The sequence below is a fragment of the Drosophila virilis genome, chromosome 2, assembly GCF_030788295.1.
Source record: "Drosophila virilis strain 15010-1051.87 chromosome 2, Dvir_AGI_RSII-ME, whole genome shotgun sequence".
Lineage (NCBI taxonomy): Eukaryota > Metazoa > Arthropoda > Insecta > Diptera > Drosophilidae > Drosophila > Drosophila virilis.
The window spans coordinates 29,209,266-29,226,776 of record NC_091544.1 but is presented as its reverse complement, the minus strand read 5'-3'; the positions used below and the strand labels follow the sequence as shown (position 1 = coordinate 29,226,776).

General features: G+C 38.3%; 5 protein-coding genes across 11 annotated transcripts; 4 read left to right on the top strand and 1 right to left on the bottom strand.

Annotated features, from left to right (window-relative positions):
* The first annotated feature begins 359 nt into the window (after positions 1 to 359).
* On the top strand, positions 360 to 2,120 carry LOC6632775 (uncharacterized). Its single transcript, XM_002056300.4, has 4 exons — positions 360 to 606; positions 677 to 1,164; positions 1,411 to 1,777; positions 1,843 to 2,120. The coding sequence occupies exons 1-4, from the start codon at positions 405 to 407 to the stop codon at positions 2,046 to 2,048; spliced, it is 1,263 nt and encodes a 420-aa protein (XP_002056336.3). The 5' UTR covers positions 360 to 404; the 3' UTR covers positions 2,049 to 2,120.
* Positions 2,121 to 4,112: 1,992 nt separating this feature from the next.
* On the top strand, positions 4,113 to 6,454 carry LOC116650339 (uncharacterized). 3 transcript variants are annotated; one of them, XM_032433736.2, is made up of 5 exons: positions 4,114 to 4,313; positions 4,754 to 4,810; positions 4,865 to 5,095; positions 5,169 to 5,689; positions 5,751 to 6,454. In XM_032433736.2, the coding sequence occupies exons 2-5, from the start codon at positions 4,789 to 4,791 to the stop codon at positions 6,273 to 6,275; spliced, it is 1,299 nt and encodes a 432-aa protein (XP_032289627.1). In that variant the 5' UTR covers positions 4,114 to 4,313; positions 4,754 to 4,788; the 3' UTR covers positions 6,276 to 6,454. The 3 variants fall into 3 exon arrangements, with proteins under 3 accessions (XP_032289626.1, XP_032289627.1, XP_070063655.1); XM_032433735.2 differs by having other exon boundaries at positions 4,113 to 4,313; positions 4,754 to 5,095; XM_070207554.1 differs by lacking the exon at positions 4,114 to 4,313 and having other exon boundaries at positions 4,875 to 5,095.
* A 1,737-nt stretch (positions 6,455 to 8,191) lies between these two features.
* On the top strand, positions 8,192 to 14,957 carry LOC6632772 (uncharacterized). Its single transcript, XM_032433734.2, has 9 exons — positions 8,192 to 8,608; positions 9,216 to 9,736; positions 9,809 to 10,368; positions 10,427 to 11,165; positions 11,502 to 12,061; positions 12,996 to 13,186; positions 13,243 to 13,733; positions 13,797 to 14,163; positions 14,226 to 14,957. The coding sequence occupies exons 1-9, from the start codon at positions 8,263 to 8,265 to the stop codon at positions 14,420 to 14,422; spliced, it is 3,972 nt and encodes a 1,323-aa protein (XP_032289625.1). The 5' UTR covers positions 8,192 to 8,262; the 3' UTR covers positions 14,423 to 14,957.
* Positions 14,433 to 17,490, bottom strand: Ho (Heme oxygenase). 2 transcript variants are annotated; one of them, XM_015170613.3, is made up of 3 exons: positions 17,420 to 17,490; positions 15,368 to 15,576; positions 14,433 to 15,302 (listed from the first exon to the last, which is right to left on the bottom strand). In XM_015170613.3, exons 2-3 carry the CDS (start codon positions 15,543 to 15,545, stop codon positions 14,557 to 14,559), a joined length of 924 nt encoding a protein of 307 aa, XP_015026099.1. In that variant the 5' UTR covers positions 15,546 to 15,576; positions 17,420 to 17,490; the 3' UTR covers positions 14,433 to 14,556. The 2 variants fall into 2 exon arrangements, with proteins under 2 accessions (XP_015026099.1, XP_070063656.1); XM_070207555.1 differs by lacking the exon at positions 17,420 to 17,490 and having other exon boundaries at positions 15,368 to 15,651.
* On the top strand, positions 15,983 to 17,396 carry Taf12 (TATA-box binding protein associated factor 12). Of its 4 annotated transcripts, none has more exons than XM_002056295.4 (3): positions 15,983 to 16,118; positions 16,543 to 16,777; positions 16,850 to 17,396. In XM_002056295.4, exons 2-3 carry the CDS (start codon positions 16,568 to 16,570, stop codon positions 17,168 to 17,170), a joined length of 531 nt encoding a protein of 176 aa, XP_002056331.2. In that variant the 5' UTR covers positions 15,983 to 16,118; positions 16,543 to 16,567; the 3' UTR covers positions 17,171 to 17,396. The 4 variants fall into 4 exon arrangements, with proteins under 4 accessions (XP_002056331.2, XP_015025854.1, XP_032289628.1 ...); XM_015170368.3 differs by having other exon boundaries at positions 15,984 to 16,118; positions 16,305 to 16,777; XM_070207556.1 differs by having other exon boundaries at positions 16,009 to 16,118; positions 16,549 to 16,777.
* Positions 17,491 to 17,511: the final 21 nt, after the last annotated feature.

Here is a 17,511-nt window from a genome sequence, read left to right as displayed (position 1 = left end):
TGTTTTATGCCAAATAAAATATATGTTATATATTAAAATGAACTTGTTTATACACTGTAGGTATAGGAACCTAATAGGTAGAGCTACCTATATACTAATCGAATTTATCTTATAAAGTCTGAAAAAAATATTTCAAATATAAACATTATAATTTTATAAAGATTGTTAAACAAACAAAAACTATTTGATGACAGTTCTTCACATAAAACTATATACAGGGCATCACAAATTCGTACACGCTCAAGAGCTTTACTCATTTGACAAAGTGGTGTAATTTAAAAAAGCTTTAAGCTTTAAGCACGAAAGCTCTGTTTTGTTTATAAACATACCATTCGGCAAGTAAGAAACTTATAGTATAAATTTAGAGAGCTGACAGTAAAAACGTAATTCGACGTGAAAAAAACATGGAAAAGACGGGTGAAAAAGAGGTGCCAGAGTTGCCAGAGTTGCCGAACTGGTTGGATGAGCATATGTTTGTGGAGTTCTTGCAACGGGACTTTAAAGAGTTCAAGGCCATCAAAAACTTTAAGATAGAACCCACAGGCGGCAAAGGCGAAAACTTTACGACTTTGGTGGTGCGCGTTAAGATAAACGTTGAGCTAAATGGTAAATGATTAAACTTAATTTGAGGTCAAGAAATCGAAAATTCTAATAAATTCAATACAAACCTCTGCAGACGGCAGCGAAGCAGCTACCTCGTATATAGTCAAATTGTTGCCCACAACCTTGAGCACACGTGATATGATTGCCAGCTGGAAGATCTTCGATAAGGAAAAGCTAACCTACAGCAGCTATGTGCCCGAATTCGAGCAAATGTTCAGGAACAACAAAAAGGAAATAACATTTGGAGCCAAATACTATGCGCCAACAACTGCAGCGAGTCAGGAGCTGATCATACTGGAAGATCTGGGCAATCGCGGCTTCAAGAACGTAAATCGTCAGGAGGGTTTGAACATGGCGCATACCAAAGCTGTGCTAGATAAGTTGGCCCAATTTCATGCCGCCTCAGCTGTGCGCTATGAACACAAGGGTGCCTATCCAAAACTCTATGATCGGAATCTGTGCAGTGAGGAGGATAAATTTCAAGAGTTTCGAGACACGCAAGCCAAGTCGCTTATCAAGGCGCTGCCGCTCTATGAGGCTGCCTATATGGAGAGCGAACTGGTAAGTAAGCGATATATATATATACCCTGTAATTATGGCAGATTATTTGAAGAGTCCAATTTATCTATTTGAACTCTTTGGCTATTAAGCTGTGGGGTAAATAATCGGAGTTCGCTGGGAGAAGAAAACTTCTCATGTTAATTAGAATAGCTTAATAATTGAAGAATATTAATAGGAAAATATTTAAGTGTCTTTCTACATCTTCAATATATAGAATTTATTCTGTAATTTCTGAATCAATTCCAGAAATCCTACACCTCAATCGCACCGGATATGTTTCAGGCCCATGCACCCAAGTTTGAGGGCGAATTCCGTTGTCTTAATCATGGCGATTTTTATTGCAATAATATCATGTTTCAATATGATGAACAAGGCGAAATTAGCGAAACCTACTTTCTTGATCTGCAGATGAGTCGCTATTGCTCGCCCGCACAGGATTTAATCTATATACTGCTCTCCTCGGTTGCTTTCGAGCTTAAGTTTTCCAAATTCGACTACTTTGTACACTACTATCACAGCAGGCTGGTTGAGTATCTAAGTCTTTTGGATTATCCACAGCCTCTGCCTACATTGAGGGGACTCCACGTTGCGATTCTCAACCACGGCGATTGGGGTTGGTTTCAACATTTATTACACACAACTTATTGTTAAATTTATTATCTAATTTTATTATTTAAGTTTACCCCGTAATATCACTGCTACTGCCACTTGTGCTGATAGATCCCAGCGAAAAGACCAATATGGACACCATGATGGACCAGGAGAGTGAAGGTGACCAACTGCGAAACACCATGTTTGGACATCAACGTGTTGTACAGCAATACAAGCAGCTGCTGCCCTGGGCTTACAATCGTGGCTTGTTTGTGTATGGACCAAACAAATGACTGAAAAGCAACTGTGATATCGATTTCTTATTTCATACAAAAGAGTACAAATAAATAAATGATTGTTTTATAAAAAAAAAACATACTTTTTACTGTATTAAAAGATAGTGGAACTCGAAAGAGATAAAAGGTTACTAGAAAGACCTATATAAATCTTAACCTCGATTTTGTACAAAAGCGAATTGATTTCTGATATTTTCAAAATTTTAGATAATCTCCTCATATGCCACTAATATAAGACATCGTGTTGAAAACAAAAGAGATTTATAAAAGAAAGAAGCTATCTACAAATTTCTTACACTCGCAGAACAAACTAGATTAGGAGCTACCCTAGGGGGTAACAGGCCTTCAAATCTAACGACGTCACACTCCAAAAGTTAGTAAAATTTTTAACAGGCGTTGAAAACTATATGTCTGGCAGTATCTCAATGGAACAAAAAAGAAGACGCAGTCATTGTGATTCTACAAAGCTGAACCCAATTTTAATTCTGGTTCTATCAAATGCTGCTGCCAACTGCCAGTTCTTAAATATCGCTTTGTTACGATCGAAATGGCCATTTTAGGAATTGTACATTTATTTGGGAGCTTTATAAGCATTGCTAAATCATATTATGACCTGATAAGGTGGCACATGAGCTGGCGATAAATAATTGCGTATTATTTTAGTGATAACTTTTGGCGCATGCCAAATAAATGTTTGCACTCAACTGTTTTACTACAACTGCAATCGATTGGCTAATATTGAATTGTAAACATTGTGTAGCCTTTAAAACGAGATTAAATGAATCAATTTTGTTTGTAACTAAGAGCTCCAAGAGCTTCCCGGTTTCTGATTTGCCAGTCCTATTTGTCAGTCCACAGCAACAACCACTTGAGAATTGTAAGCAAGAACATAATGTTTAGGGTTGCAACCTACCCTTACATGCTTACCCCAGGGAAATATACTGTTCAAGTGGATCGCCCGATTAGATATTAGACCATTTTGGGAACATTTCGCTATTGACAACTTATTACTTATTACCCCAATCTTACAATTAAATGTGTATAAAACGAAATTATTTTAAGTAACCAATGTTAGGTGACAAAAAATTAATAAATAAATATAAATACAAACTCAGAACTATTTACATATGTATATAACATATTTGAGAGGATACAGTCTCTAACATATTGAATATTAGATTCTATCTGATATTTTTGTATTGATAAAATGTGTCGGCTATTTTTGTCTTTGATTAGGCTTGAATATATCAAACTTCGGGAAAATTAGCAAATTAGCAGAATAAATCCCAAAGTACCCAAAGTTAATAAACATGACCTCAACTAATTTGGCATTCAAAATGAACATTTTTCTTCAGTTTTGATGGTTTATAATTTGAAGTGGTATTTGCTCATATTTTTATTGAGAAGCTTTCCGATAAGGCTAGCCGTAACATGTATGATTCTTTTTATCAACTATTTCATCACGCTTGCAATAATATTGTTAAGCAAATCAATTTAAAATTTCGTACAATTGACAAACTTTATAAGAATACGTAGATAAGATAGATCGAATTGACTATATGTTTGTGTATGGAGTTAAATTCTATTTACGAACAGTATATAAGCTAGGCTCCACTCTGATTATATGAAAAGCTTTTGCAGTCTAATTTTAGACAGACCTATGCCAATAGTTCTGGTATAAATAAGAAAGTTAATTACCAACAGTTCACACAGTTTTATTCCAATTGCATTGTCATGAGCCTGTTAAAAGCGCTCTTTGCATCCAATTCAAGATCTGCGCTGGATCTGAAGACTTGCACCTTAAACTATAAGAGACTACCCGAAGAAGCTAGGGATAAAGCCTGTTTGGTAAACATTGAAAATAACAGTTACTTCATCTACGCTGAGCCAAGTAGCTACAATGAACTGGGAACAAGAAGGATTCCGGTGTCCGAAACTGCAGAGATGCTCATTGTTTATAAATAGGCTTGAAAATGAAATTGAAATAAACCTAGAAATTGCCTGTCATTAATATATGTAAGAAAAATCAGTAGGCTACACCATGATAAAATTATATAAATATTTATATATGAACAAAAAAAGCAATTTAAATTTTAGTATTAAAATGATAGATTAAGCCAGACAACAAGCGTGGCAAATGTGCTAGTGTAAACATTAACTAAAGTCATGTAAATCGAATTAATATGACTGCAACTTTGGAAAGCAAAGCGCACACATCGATGGCGCAGCGTGATCGCTCTTATCCTTGAAAATAATATGTATGTAAGTATAAAGATAGGCAAGGAGCAAAGACAGATATTCCGAGTACTACACATTTTCAAATATTGTGTATCGTGCTCTATTCCGGCTGAAACGGAATCGTTTTCATCGTTTTGAAACCGATTGTAAATCCGTTTTCGATTTATTGGTATCGATAATGATTATGTGGACTATCCACTTCATTCATATTATAAGCTTTTGTTACTATTTGGCATATTAATTTATTTCCGCTGAATTCAAACAAAATGGGAATTCAGAAAGGATCTATTTGATTGAATAAGGAATAAATGGATTAAAAAATAAAATAAGTAAATATTTACCATAATTTAAATAAGTCGCTCAAATTATTCAGATATTAATAACCTCTCATTCTACCTCTCTACTTTCTCAATCTATCTATCACTCTGCCTCTGCATTCCTCTGCTTGTGCCTTCCTCATCAAGTCTTGAAAATTTGTGTACTTAGTTCAGTGTTCAACATGGGTCAGAGCAGCTCCAAGCGTAAGCATAAATGTAAAATGAAATCGAGAGGAGTTCAAATGCACAGCTCTTTAGAGACTATTAGAAATGAGAACGAAGACCATTTGACCCATTTAACGTATCCAATACATGTTGATAATAATTTGGTGCCAGGCTGGATAAACAAGTCGCAATTTTTAGAAATACTTAGTGCCAATGTGCCAGAGTTCTCGAAGATCGAAAACTTTTGCATCAAACCAGCCACAACGGCTGGCGAAAACTATTCCTCGTTGATATTGCGCATAAGCATTGATGTTAAGCTGACAGGTGAGTTGAGGCTGCCTGGCGGTAGCTCCATTGAAATTTTCCTTTTTTTTTGTGTAACACATTTCCCATATAGACAAAAGCGTCAAGTCCATGTCATTCATGATGAAAGTACCACATGAATCAGCCAAAATGCAGCAGATGCTAAAGACTGTAAATTTCTTTACTGTCGAGAACGCAACCTACACAGAGCTCATATCCAGGTTCGAGGATCTCTATAAATCGATAGGTATGAACATCAAATTTGCACCACGTGCCTACAAGTTCACGGAGAGCCTGAAAAAGGAACCCAAACTGGCCAATACGGTGCTGATGCACGATTTGAGCCAGGATGGTTATAGAAATGTGAATCGCCTAGAATGTCTCGATGTGGAACAGTCCAAAATGGTGCTGCGCAAACTGGCACAATATCATGCAGCGGGTGCACACTGTCGGGTCATCAATGGACCCTACCCGGAACTGTTTACGCAGCCCATGTTTGGCTCGAACAAGGAGAGAGCCATTTCCATACTGGAGGGCATAATGGGGCCATTCAAGAAAATGTTTTTGGAACATCTTAACTTCTATAAGGATGGAGAGAAGTACAGCGAAAAGTTTGTAAGTTTGATAATGAACTTGGACTAAATATTTGATTACAATGTATTTGATCTTAATTTAGGCATTACTCTTCTCCAAAATGAGCAGAAAGTTTTTGAGACTCAGCACATTCGATCCAACCGAATTCAATGTGATCAATCATGGCGATTGTTGGATTAACAATCTACTCTTTAAATTCGGTTCCAAAGGCGAGCTGATCGATATGATTTTCGTGGACTTTCAGTTGCCAAAATATGGTCACCCATCGGCTGATTTACTAAACTTTATCATGACCTCGGTTCACATAGATTACAAGCTAAAATATTTTGACTATTTTATAAAGTATTATCACGATCAACTGATTGAACATCTGAAACTACTGGAATATGAAGATCGTCTGCCCACGCTGGCGGAGCTGCACATGCAAATCTATAAATATGGTATATGGGCGATAACAGCCTCTGTCATGGTCCTACCCATTGTCCTATTGGATCAGAATGAGGAAACGAGAGAGTACAAGAGTCAACTGTACACGAATGAGCGCTACAAGGCTAATATAGAACAGATAATGCCCTGGCTGGACAATCGTGGCCTATTGGAAGTATAGCAGCAAAATAACATCCGATTCGATAAATAACAAAATAACAACACAGCAAGAACTTTAGTTTTGGGAGAAAGGCTGCAGGCGGCAAACAAACCCCGATTTGGCCGTTTCAGTCCGTTCCAACGATTTTAAACTGCATATTTATTTAGTCAATATATATATACTTATCATTTATGCTAAAATTATTTTGCTAATCTATGCTATTTGGGATTTGAAACGTAAAATTTTAAATTATGACAGCTTCTGGTAGAGATTGGCTGAAAGACCCAGCCTTTAGGAAAACAATAATGCAAATAATCATGCCTTAACCTAAGATTTATTAACTAGTACTATCCAATATTTATATTGATAGCACTTTCAAACTATATTATTTAGTAATAATGAAAAAATATAAATGTCAATTTTTAAAAATGCTCTCGTTTATATTTTTCGATTCGACCGCCTCAGCTGAACATAGTCGAAACAAATGATTAAACATGGGACTCGAGGAATAATATAATAATAGATAAACACTAAAGTGTAAATGCCTTTTGCACAAAACTCAAAAATTCGAAATGGATTGCTATTGAAATTAAATGCAATTATTTAACAAGAACATATTCATATGTTTCAAATATTCGGTCATAGACCTTTAACATGCTCATAACAGAGCGAGTTTTTTTCTAATCTATAAATTGACCGTGTACACACATGCACACATATATATATATATATACACTAATGAGAACCGTATACAATCAGGAATGCAACTAATTGTATTCAGATTAGATAAGCAAACAGGTTATGAAAGAAATATAAGTATTATATGTATTTGACATAGTCATTGTGATTATACTAACAGCAGATCTGGTAGTAATGAGAGGAGAGATTTTTAAATTTTAAATTCTACAAACGATCATTCAAACCCAATTCAGAAAAAAATATACAGTAATAGAGTTGAGCTTATGTGTATATATAGCCTATGTCGTATATAGACTTGATCAGAGTAAATCCAAGGCATTTCGTTAGCTCTCACTCCCCAATGCGAAGCAGATGTTGAAGCAAAAGACTAGCTTTAAATCTAACAGATAACAGTCTAGCTAGTAAGAAGAACTCGATCTCCCGAATAGATAAATTAAATAAGTACAACTTCAAGCTAACATACAAAATAAGTTAAATATAATTAAACTAGGTTTCACTGAAAACTTTCTATTCCTGTTAATTTGAATAATAGCGAACTAAATTTACTTATTGTCTTAAGACGAATTTAATTTACAAGTACAGTGGTCGCTACCTAAGTTGAATTTATATATACATATATAGATTAGACTTTATATGAGTTATATACATCAATCTTTTTTTTTTTGAGTAAAATTATATATAAATTAGATACAGCGTACAATGCGCTCTATTAAAAGTTAAGCATGCATTCGACTATCAAAAAGGAATACCAAGATGGGAATAAGCTCCAAACTCGAAGCGTTCCAAAGATTCAATTTGCATTGCTCTGAGTAACTGGTTCACTTTTGGTACACGAATAATTCGATCGTTGAATTATTATAGAACTTACGTTTATGTTAGTATCCGAGTGTAGGGCATCTTTCAGTCCCCACTCACTAAAGCGCTCTAGTTTATTTCAACATTTGAGCATTGAATTGAATAATTGCCTGCACATCTGCAAATCTATCCATATTTGGCGTATCAGAGAGCTTTTGCCCTCGGCAGGTATTGTAAAGTTTCGAGTAATCAACCAGTTTAAGTAGAGTGAAATATTCGTACGATAATGCTGTTGTTTTTTTTTTTTTTTATGTTTATTTATATTTTTTCTTGTATATACTCAAATACAAAACAAATGCTGATAAAATAGTTCGACTATCAGCGGCTATCGGTAAAAGTTGGGTATAAATATCAACGTAAATTTTAAGGCAAATGCTCAGTTGAAAATTGTTTGTCAAGTCGTACAGACGTTTAGAAATCGCGCAGTTTTTTTGCTTTTAATTCAACATCTGTTATGGGTCATAATAACAGCAAGTCAAAGCATAGCTATAATGTGGAACCTGCCACGCAGAAGCCACAGGCACAGCCCCAGTCCCAGCCGCAGCCCAGCACCGAGCCAGTGGACGACGCCAAATCAAAGATCAAGTTATCCCCCGCACCGGCCGCGGCCACCCCACCAGTCGTTATCAATTCCACGCCAGCGCCCGAATGGATTAATGAAGCGCAATTTGTGGAAATACTCAAACAAACTGTGCCGCAGTTCTCAAAAATTCAAAGCTTCAGCGTAAAGCCCGCCATGGGCGCTGGCGAGAACTATGCGACGCTCATGCTGAGAGTGAGCATTGAGGCAGAGCTGACAGGTGAGTAAAACAGCTGCCGATGACGTCACAAATTTTGGATTAGCTATGCAGACTGAGGAAATACCTTTAAATAAAATACACACTTTGGAAATAGCTCAAAATTCAATTAAGATTATGATATGTGGAATACCCAATTCTCTTATCAACACATCACAATTTTCTGTTAATCGCGTCTGCTCAGCGGGGGGTTTGGGAGGTGTTTCTACATGCATTTTTTTTACTGAGATAACAGAACTAATACCATATACTTAACTATATATGGAGCATTTGTAGATTGCTCAGTTGAAAATTATAAAATGTATGAGCTAAAAAAATTGTAAAATAGAATTCTGAGAATGAAAGAAAGTACTTATAGCTAGAGCTTATAAATAGAAATTCGTAAAAATAAAATTAAATAAACATATGTGTGGTTAAATTCAAGGCCAAGCACTTTATTAATATTAAAAAGAAAAAAGAAATAAATAAATTTATTTTTGGGCTTTTATGTTTAGGTATATATTACTTTTTAAAACTTTGTTCGTGCTAGTCGAAAGTAGATTATAGGAATTAAAAAATTAGTGAATGGAAATGGATATTAACATTAATTTCTCTTTAATCTTTCGACTAGACAAAACCGTCAAGCCCATTTCTTATATGATGAAAGTGCCCCACGACTCGTCTCAAATGCAAGAAATGTTGCAAATGGCAAACTTCTTCGATATTGAAAACGAGTGTTACATTGATCTGATACCCAAATTTGAGCAGTTGTACAAGTCCAAAGGCTTGGACATAACCTTTGGGCCGCGCGCCTATAGATTCGAAGAGAGCCAGAAAACGGAGCCCAAACTGAAGAGTACGGTGCTTATGTACGATTTGGGTCAGGATGGTTATAGAAATGTGAATCGCCTGGAATGCCTCGATTTTGAACAGGCCAAGGTGGTGCTCTGCAAGCTGGCGCAATATCATGCCGCAAGTGCCGCTTACAAGAGCTTGCATGGACCCTACTCAGATACCATAATGTATGGCATGTTTGGCTCGAATCCAGAAAAGGCTATGGCTGTGATGGACGCTATGATGATACCCACACAGAAAATGTTCGTGGAGAATCTAAAGAACTATGACAACTGCGAGCAATATCGCGACAAGCTGGTAAGCAGCTGTATAATATATATGAATTTTCTATCTTATTAACCTAAGCATATTGCCAATTGATTTTTGTAGGAAAAATATTTCTCTAAAATGCACGACATGTTCATAGCTCTGGGCCAGGCCAATCCTAACGAATTCAATGTCATCAATCATGGTGATTGTTGGGTCAACAATTTCCTCTTTAAATTCGATCCAAGTGGGCAGCTGCTCGATATGCTTTTTGTGGATTTCCAGAATCCCAGATACGGTCATCCTTCCGCAGATGTGCTCTACTTTATTATGACATCTGTGCACATAGATTACAAACTGAAGGATTTCGACTATTTTATCAAATACTATCACGATCAGTTGATCAAACACCTTCAGCTGCTGGAGTACAAGGAACGTTTGCCCAAATTGGTGGAGCTGCAAATGGAGATGTACAAATACGGCAGCTGGGCACTAATGGCCAGCTATCTGGTGCTGCCCGTGGTGCTGCTGGATCCCACGGAAACGGCCACGTTTGAGAACTTCTTGGGCACCGGCGAATCGGCGGCCGACTTCAAGAAGCAAATGTACACGAATAAACGCTTCAAGCACTACATCGAACAGATGCTGCCCTGGCTGGATAACCGTGGCCTATTGGAGGTTTAGTAAGTGCCGCTCTATAATCATAGTTAGTTGCTAACATTAATTTATTTACTTGTTCAGTGAACCACCGCAAGCTGTGCAGGCCCCAGCTGTGCCCTTAACAATTGCAACGCCTGCGAAAGCCGAGCTCGACTCTAATGTGCCCGCCTGGGTAAACAGCGACCAATTCAAGCAACTGCTCAAGCGCAATCATTCCGATTTCAAGGAAATTCTTGATTTTCGTGTCAAAAAGGCCACCGAAGCCGGTGACAATTATTCCTCAATTATGCTCTCCGTGGATATTGAATACCAAGCCGTAAATGGTCAAAGTTCTAGTGCGTCCTTTATGCTTAAAGTGCCGCCAGCCAGTAGTGCATCAGCCGTAATGCTTGATTTTATGCTCACCTTCAAGAAGGAGATGACCATGTATAATGATGTCATACCACAGCTGGAGCAGCTTTACCAGCAGGCTGGTCAGCCCGTTGTCTTTGCCCCCAAGAGCTACAAACTACAAAATGCACCCGAGTCTGATCACATTCTGTTGCAGAATCTGCGTCCAGCAGGCTTCAAGAATGCGGATCGCCTACAGGGACTGAACATAAAAGAAACGGAGAAGGTCCTGGCCAAATTGGCGCTGTTGCATGCCGCATCCGCACAGCTCTATGTGACCAAGGGCCCCTATGCGGATTGCCTGGACAAGTCGCTGTATAATGAGTCGACACGCCCATTCTTTGAGAACCCGCAAAGTAAAAGCTTTGTGGCTTTTAATACAGAGGCAGTGAGAAGCTTTAAGGGCAGCGAGCTCTTTGGCGATAAAGTGGTAAGTTTTGGGCTAGAGCTAAACTATAAAGATAAATCTAAAGTATACTAAAAAGTAGAAAACAGCTTTGTAGATGGATTTGGTACGAATCTTGTCCAAATTCTGTCAGATATTTCTTTAACAAAGCCTTTTGTCCACTTATTGAATGTAGGCAAACTTTTGTGAGTAATCGTATTCTACTTCATCCAAGACAATCCCCTTCATTTTGAATTGATTAAATTTAAATCCTATTAGGTTTATCAATTGAAAAATATTGAAGCACGATTGTATTAAGAGTTTAGAATTTAGAACGTCATATTTTTCCCAGTGCGCGCCTATAAAGTATTCCATTTACAGACCAAGATCCTGGAGAACATGTTCCATTGGGAAGCCAAGGCAGGCATCTACGATGATACCCAATTTAATTGCCTCAATCATGGCGATTGCTGGACAAATAATGTGATGTTTAAGTATGATGCACAGGGCGAAATTGTGGACACGCTCTTTGTGGACTTTCAGCGGTCGACCTTTAATTCGCCCGCCCTGGATTTGTATTACTTTCTATTGTCGTCGCCCAGTTTTGATATAAAACTCGAGAAATTCGACTACTTTGTGCGCTACTATCATACGGAATTGCAGCGCAATTTGGAACTCTTAAAGTATCCCCGACACATACCCAGCCTCAAGGAGCTGCACACCATTCTGCTAAAGAATCCCCTGTGGGCCCCGATTACGGTTGCGACTGTCATGTCGGCTGTGCTGCTCGATCCCACCGCCAATGCGAGCATTGACACCATGTTGGCCAACGATGAGGAGGGAAAACAGTTTAAGAAGAAGCTCTTCCAAAACGACAGGTATCGCCAACATGCTGAGGCCCTATATCCCTGGCTAAATCACAGAGGACTCCTGGATTTAGAGTAAGTTTCTGTAAATGTTACTGTTACAACTTATTTTAAGTGCAATTAGTTTTTTTTAAGTTTGAGTTAAATAGTTAATAAAAAAAATAAAATAAAATAAAAGCCTACAAATATATTTTTAACAATCACTAATTTTGTTGATAAGGAACAACTTTTATTGTCAAAGAATTCTCTGCGAGCCCAAGAAGTTGTTATATGTATTGAGAGAGCTATCGCATCTATCGGATCGGATCAGATGTATTACAAACACATGATCTTAGGGGTACATCAAATATTTTTATAGCCTAGAATATTTTGCTAAGTTTAACATGCATCCGTCTTTCTTTTGCGAACCCAGCCCAATCTGCATGAACCATTTTTTTGTTATCTTTTATTATTACACCCTGAACCCATTAAAAATGGGTATAAGAGTATATTGTATTTGTGCGAAATCCAAATGTATGTAACAGGCAGAAGGAAGCATCTCTGACCCTATAAAGTATATATATTCTTGATCAGCATCAATAGCCGAGTCGATCCGTCTGTCTGTCTGTCGGTCTGTCCGTCCGTCCGTTTGTCCGTATGTATGAACGCAAGGATTTCAGAACCTATAAGAGCTAGAGACTTGAAATCAGATGTGTTCAGATGTAGGTGCTCCTAGTGCCTGCGCAGATCGAGTTTGTTTTCGATTATCGATAACTTACTCCGTTTCCAAGCAATCGATAAGAATCGATATCGATATCGATATCCTGTATTTTGGTCAATTTTTGTAAATAATAATAGCTAGAGTCACCAAACCTGACATATAACTTCTAAAATAGAATATATATATATGCATTTGATGTTGGGAGAAGAGGGTTCAGGTTATCCCCTGAACCTCTCCCGACTAGAACAACCTCTTACTTGTTAAAATAGATAGTAAATATTTATTAAAAATACGTATTTAATTTTATAGCGATGGCGATACAAAATCCAAAGATGACTTGGATTTAGATTGGTTGAATTTTCAACATTTTGCCAAGCTTATTGGCGAGGAAGAGCCTCTGTTTGAGAAGATTTTGGAAAGTGCTTCGATTCCAGCAACCAAGCCTGGTGATAATTATGGTGCCAAGCTGCTCAAAGTGGACATTAAAGTGCAGCTTAAAGGTTCGTCTTAAATAAAGTAAGCCTACTTTCTAAATTCAAGCTCTACATCCTCTTAGATAACACCACAAAGAACTACGCCTATATGCTGAAAATAGAGCCTGACATTAAGATGGATGAGAACTCAGCATTTAACATGGTTCCCAAGGAGCATGAAGTATATGAAAAGTACGTGCCTGCCTTTGAGCAGCTATACCAGGAGGCGGGTCTATCGATCAGCTTCAGTCCCAGGACCTACAGATTTAATCAGTCAATTGACAAAAACTATTTGCTTATGGAGAATCTGCAGGCGTCCGGCTTTACAATGGCGGATCGCATGCAGGGTCTGGACTTGGAGCACACCAAGTGTGCGCTGAAAAAGCTGGCCCAGTGGCATGCCGCCTCGCTGCGGTATAAGGAACTAAATGGACCATATCCAGCTAGATATGATGATGGCATGATCTGCGAAAAGTCACGCGAGCTATTTAAAACCATAACAAAGTGCTGTGAAAAAGCTTTTCTAAAAACCGTGCGTGATTTCAAGGGTGTCGAGGAATATGAGCACAAATTGGTCAGAGAGAAATATATCAGAAATATCTAATTGCCATATAAACTAATTTTAATTTTACAATAGGAACCCCTGTTAAAGGCCTATCTGGATACCACCATAAAAGATGCCCAAATTGATGAGCAGGAATTCAATGTGCTAAACCATGCTGATATATGGACGAACAATATTATGTTCAAGCATGACCAGAACGGACAAGTGCAAGAGACCTATCTGCTAGATCATCAGAACACCAAATATGGCAATGTAGCACAGGATCTATACTTTTTCCTAATGAGCTCACCACAGCTGGAGCTTAAGATCGAGCAATTCGACTATCTAATTCGTTGGTATCATGAGAATTTAATAGAAAATGCCCAACTATTAAAATACACGGGCTTTGTGCCCGATCTGAAGCAGCTGCACAGCATATTGCTCAAGCATCCCATATATGGCAAGTCTTTGGATGTTTATATTTAAATGTATTTTTTATAATAATGGTATTTTGCATTATAGCTGCTGGCACTGTGATCACAACTTTAACCATTTGTCTGGCGAAACGTAATGAGAATTTAGCTTCCGACTTATTTTTGGAAGAAAGTCCAGCTAGCGATGCCTTATACAATCAACTATATAGCAATGAGCTCTACAAGACCCAAGCTGAGCGTATTTTGCCCTGGTTAAATAGGCGAGGTCTATTGGATTTAGTTTAGCTCAACAGTCTAAAGGAAGTAACATATAATTTATTGACTTTGGCTCGAACATGCGTATATATATAATCTGAGTCTAACAACTAGGTTTATATATCATAAAAATAAAAAAAGGTTGTAAATGTATAACTAACATATCACTTGATAGCCAACTTGAAAGCAACATAAATACTGGTTACAAAGACAACAGCAATAGCGAGTTTTTTGAGATTGGCACGATTCACGCCCTTGACAGTGCGCAGCAGTTCAATATTCATGCGAAATACATTGCGACTCTCTTCGATATACTCGGCACGCGTTTTTTCATCCAGTTGACCATAAACCTCATTGAAAATGCGACGGAGCTTGACTTTCAGAGTGGGTATGCGTATGGGAAAGTATGTTGCCTCACAGCCCACTTGTGCAATTGTCACCTGTTCCGGCATGGGTCGAGCACGCAAGTCATTGTCTGTGATGCCATCATCCTGGGCTGTGGCAGCTGCCCTGGCTGTTGCCTCCGCAGCATCCGCTTCGGCTTGCTTTTGCTGCTGCTCGGCACTGTCTTTGGGAAAAATCCATAGTTTGCGTGCAATCATGCGTTTCTTTTGCAACAGCTGGCCGCCCGACATTAGGGCCATGTACATTTGGAAGGCAAACGCGAAGAGTAGCACCTCGCTTTTGGCCTTCACTTGCTCCAAGTGTGCCAAGTAGACTTTGACAGCTGGACGCGGCTCATATGTTTTGTCCCAGTCGGCACCATAGAAATAGGCAAAGTCACGTTCAAATGCAGCCGCGCGATGCAGTTCTTTGGGCAGCAGCCGCTCTGGCAAGTTGGCCTCAAAAAATTTATATAATTCGTAAAATACCAAAAGTCCATCGTACCAAACTTCATCATCCGTAAGCGCTGCGCATATGGTACACGAATACAGTTAAATGACAAAGCAAATTGATAATTTGAATAACATTTACCAATGGCGAATTTAGCATTGACCAGGACATCCGTAAGCTTATGCACATCTTTTGTGGCCTGGCGCACTTCTTTTGTGAATGTCATGTCCACATAATCCTCATCTTTGCTCTCAGCGCTTTCATTGCTTTCGGGAGTCTCTTTGACTTCCAGAATGGGTGTTGCCTCGGCCGTTGACATTTTTCTTTTGTGAGTGTTAATTCGCGTTTAACTTCAATAAAACGTAATATATTTTTAATAAATAATGCGCAAATCCAAACGACTTCGTGCGCATTAACACAATGAATGTTTTTTCGATTTCGCCATGAGCGATAAGATAAATTGTACATATTATCGATTATTTGCAAGTGGCAACTTTAAATCAAAAATGTAACACACATATCTATTCGGGTTGAAAATGATTTAAAATCAAACAAGCGAAACATAAAAGTTCCGCCTCAATTTAACACAAACGATATAATTAAAAATACGACTCTACAAAAAAGAAATCGAACAATCAAGAAAGTCCGCCATTTATAACGTTCTGCCCGCGCTTAATACATAAACAAAACAAGAGACATCAGACCTATCGAACTATCGATGTCTGGCAGCATTATTATTCGGCTAATTTTACAGCACTTGTTAGCTACTAGCGATGTTTGGCTGTTTCACAACACTACACTGCAAGCCTAATGAGGTTGTTGTTCTGTTGTTCTTATAAAATTTGCAGTTTAATTGTTTAAAATAAATAAAACGCCAATTATAACTCGAACTGTAAGTGTTTTGCTTGACGCCTATGCGCGGACACAAAAAATTGTACTTTAATGAGCCCATGCATGCTAAAACAAATGTGAAAACTATGGCATAATGGAAACCATGCACTATTTTTACAACTAGTTTTCTAATTAATATTTATAACGCTCTCATACAAATCACGCACTAAACACACACTTATTACAGTACACAACAGCAGCTACAACAACAACATCGATACAATTGCTACGCTTTGGTTTTATCTGTCTACCCCCTCCCCACGCACACACAACACACACACACACAGAAACACACAGCTACATATTTTTGTAAATTTTAACTTGCATTACCTAAGTAGTTTATTTAAACATCCATATCCTATCTATATTGTAAAACGCAAGACTATCCAAAAAGCAATGTCGGATCTTTTTACCACTTTTGATAGCAACAGCGGGCAACACGACACACCAATGGCATCGCCCTCACAACACAGCCCCATGACAAACAACAGTAACTCATCCTCCACACAAAACGGTGGCACAACAGCGTCTCAAGCGGTCGCTAGCGGTGCTGGTGCTGGTGCTGGTGGTGTTGGTGGCGGTGGTGGTGGTGGGAGCGGTACAGGGGCTAGTGGTAAGAGCACAAGCCACAGCGCTGCAACGGGCGCGGAGAATACACCTGTAAGCGCACAAACATACGCAAAAGCCAAAAATCTCATTTAGTTAAAATTCATCTCGTGCATTTCTTTGTAGATGTTAACGAAGCCGCGTCTCACAGAGCTGGTGCGCGAGGTGGACACCACCACGCAACTGGATGAGGATGTGGAAGAGCTGTTGCTGCAAATCATAGACGACTTTGTCGAGGACACCGTCAAATCGACGAGCGCCTTTGCCAAGCACCGCAAATCAAACAAAATCGAGGTGCGCGACGTGCAGCTGCATTTTGAGCGAAAATATAATATGTGGATACCCGGCTTTGGCACAGATGAATTGCGTCCGTATAAGCGTGCTGCGGTGACCGAGGCGCACAAGCAGCGTCTAGCATTGATAAGGAAAACTATAAAAAAGTACTAGAGGGGTGGGGCGGACGGGTGCTATGCAGGGTTACTAGTTTGTCAATATAATTTGTATGATACTTTCATGAAAGAACACTCCAATTCATTTTAGCCACATTCAACTTAGAGTATAAGCAGCAAAGTTATATCACAGCTGAACAATAGTTTACAAATGATATCATTTACTTAAAATATACACAAAAATGCAATAAATGCGAGCGCAAAAGGCAAAAGTTTCTATTTAATCATATATATTTGATTTACTTACCTTTTGCATATAAAAGTTTTTTTTAGAAATTATTATAATTCTACTACACTGCACTACAAAAGTTCTGTACACAAAATGATTACTGCATGACA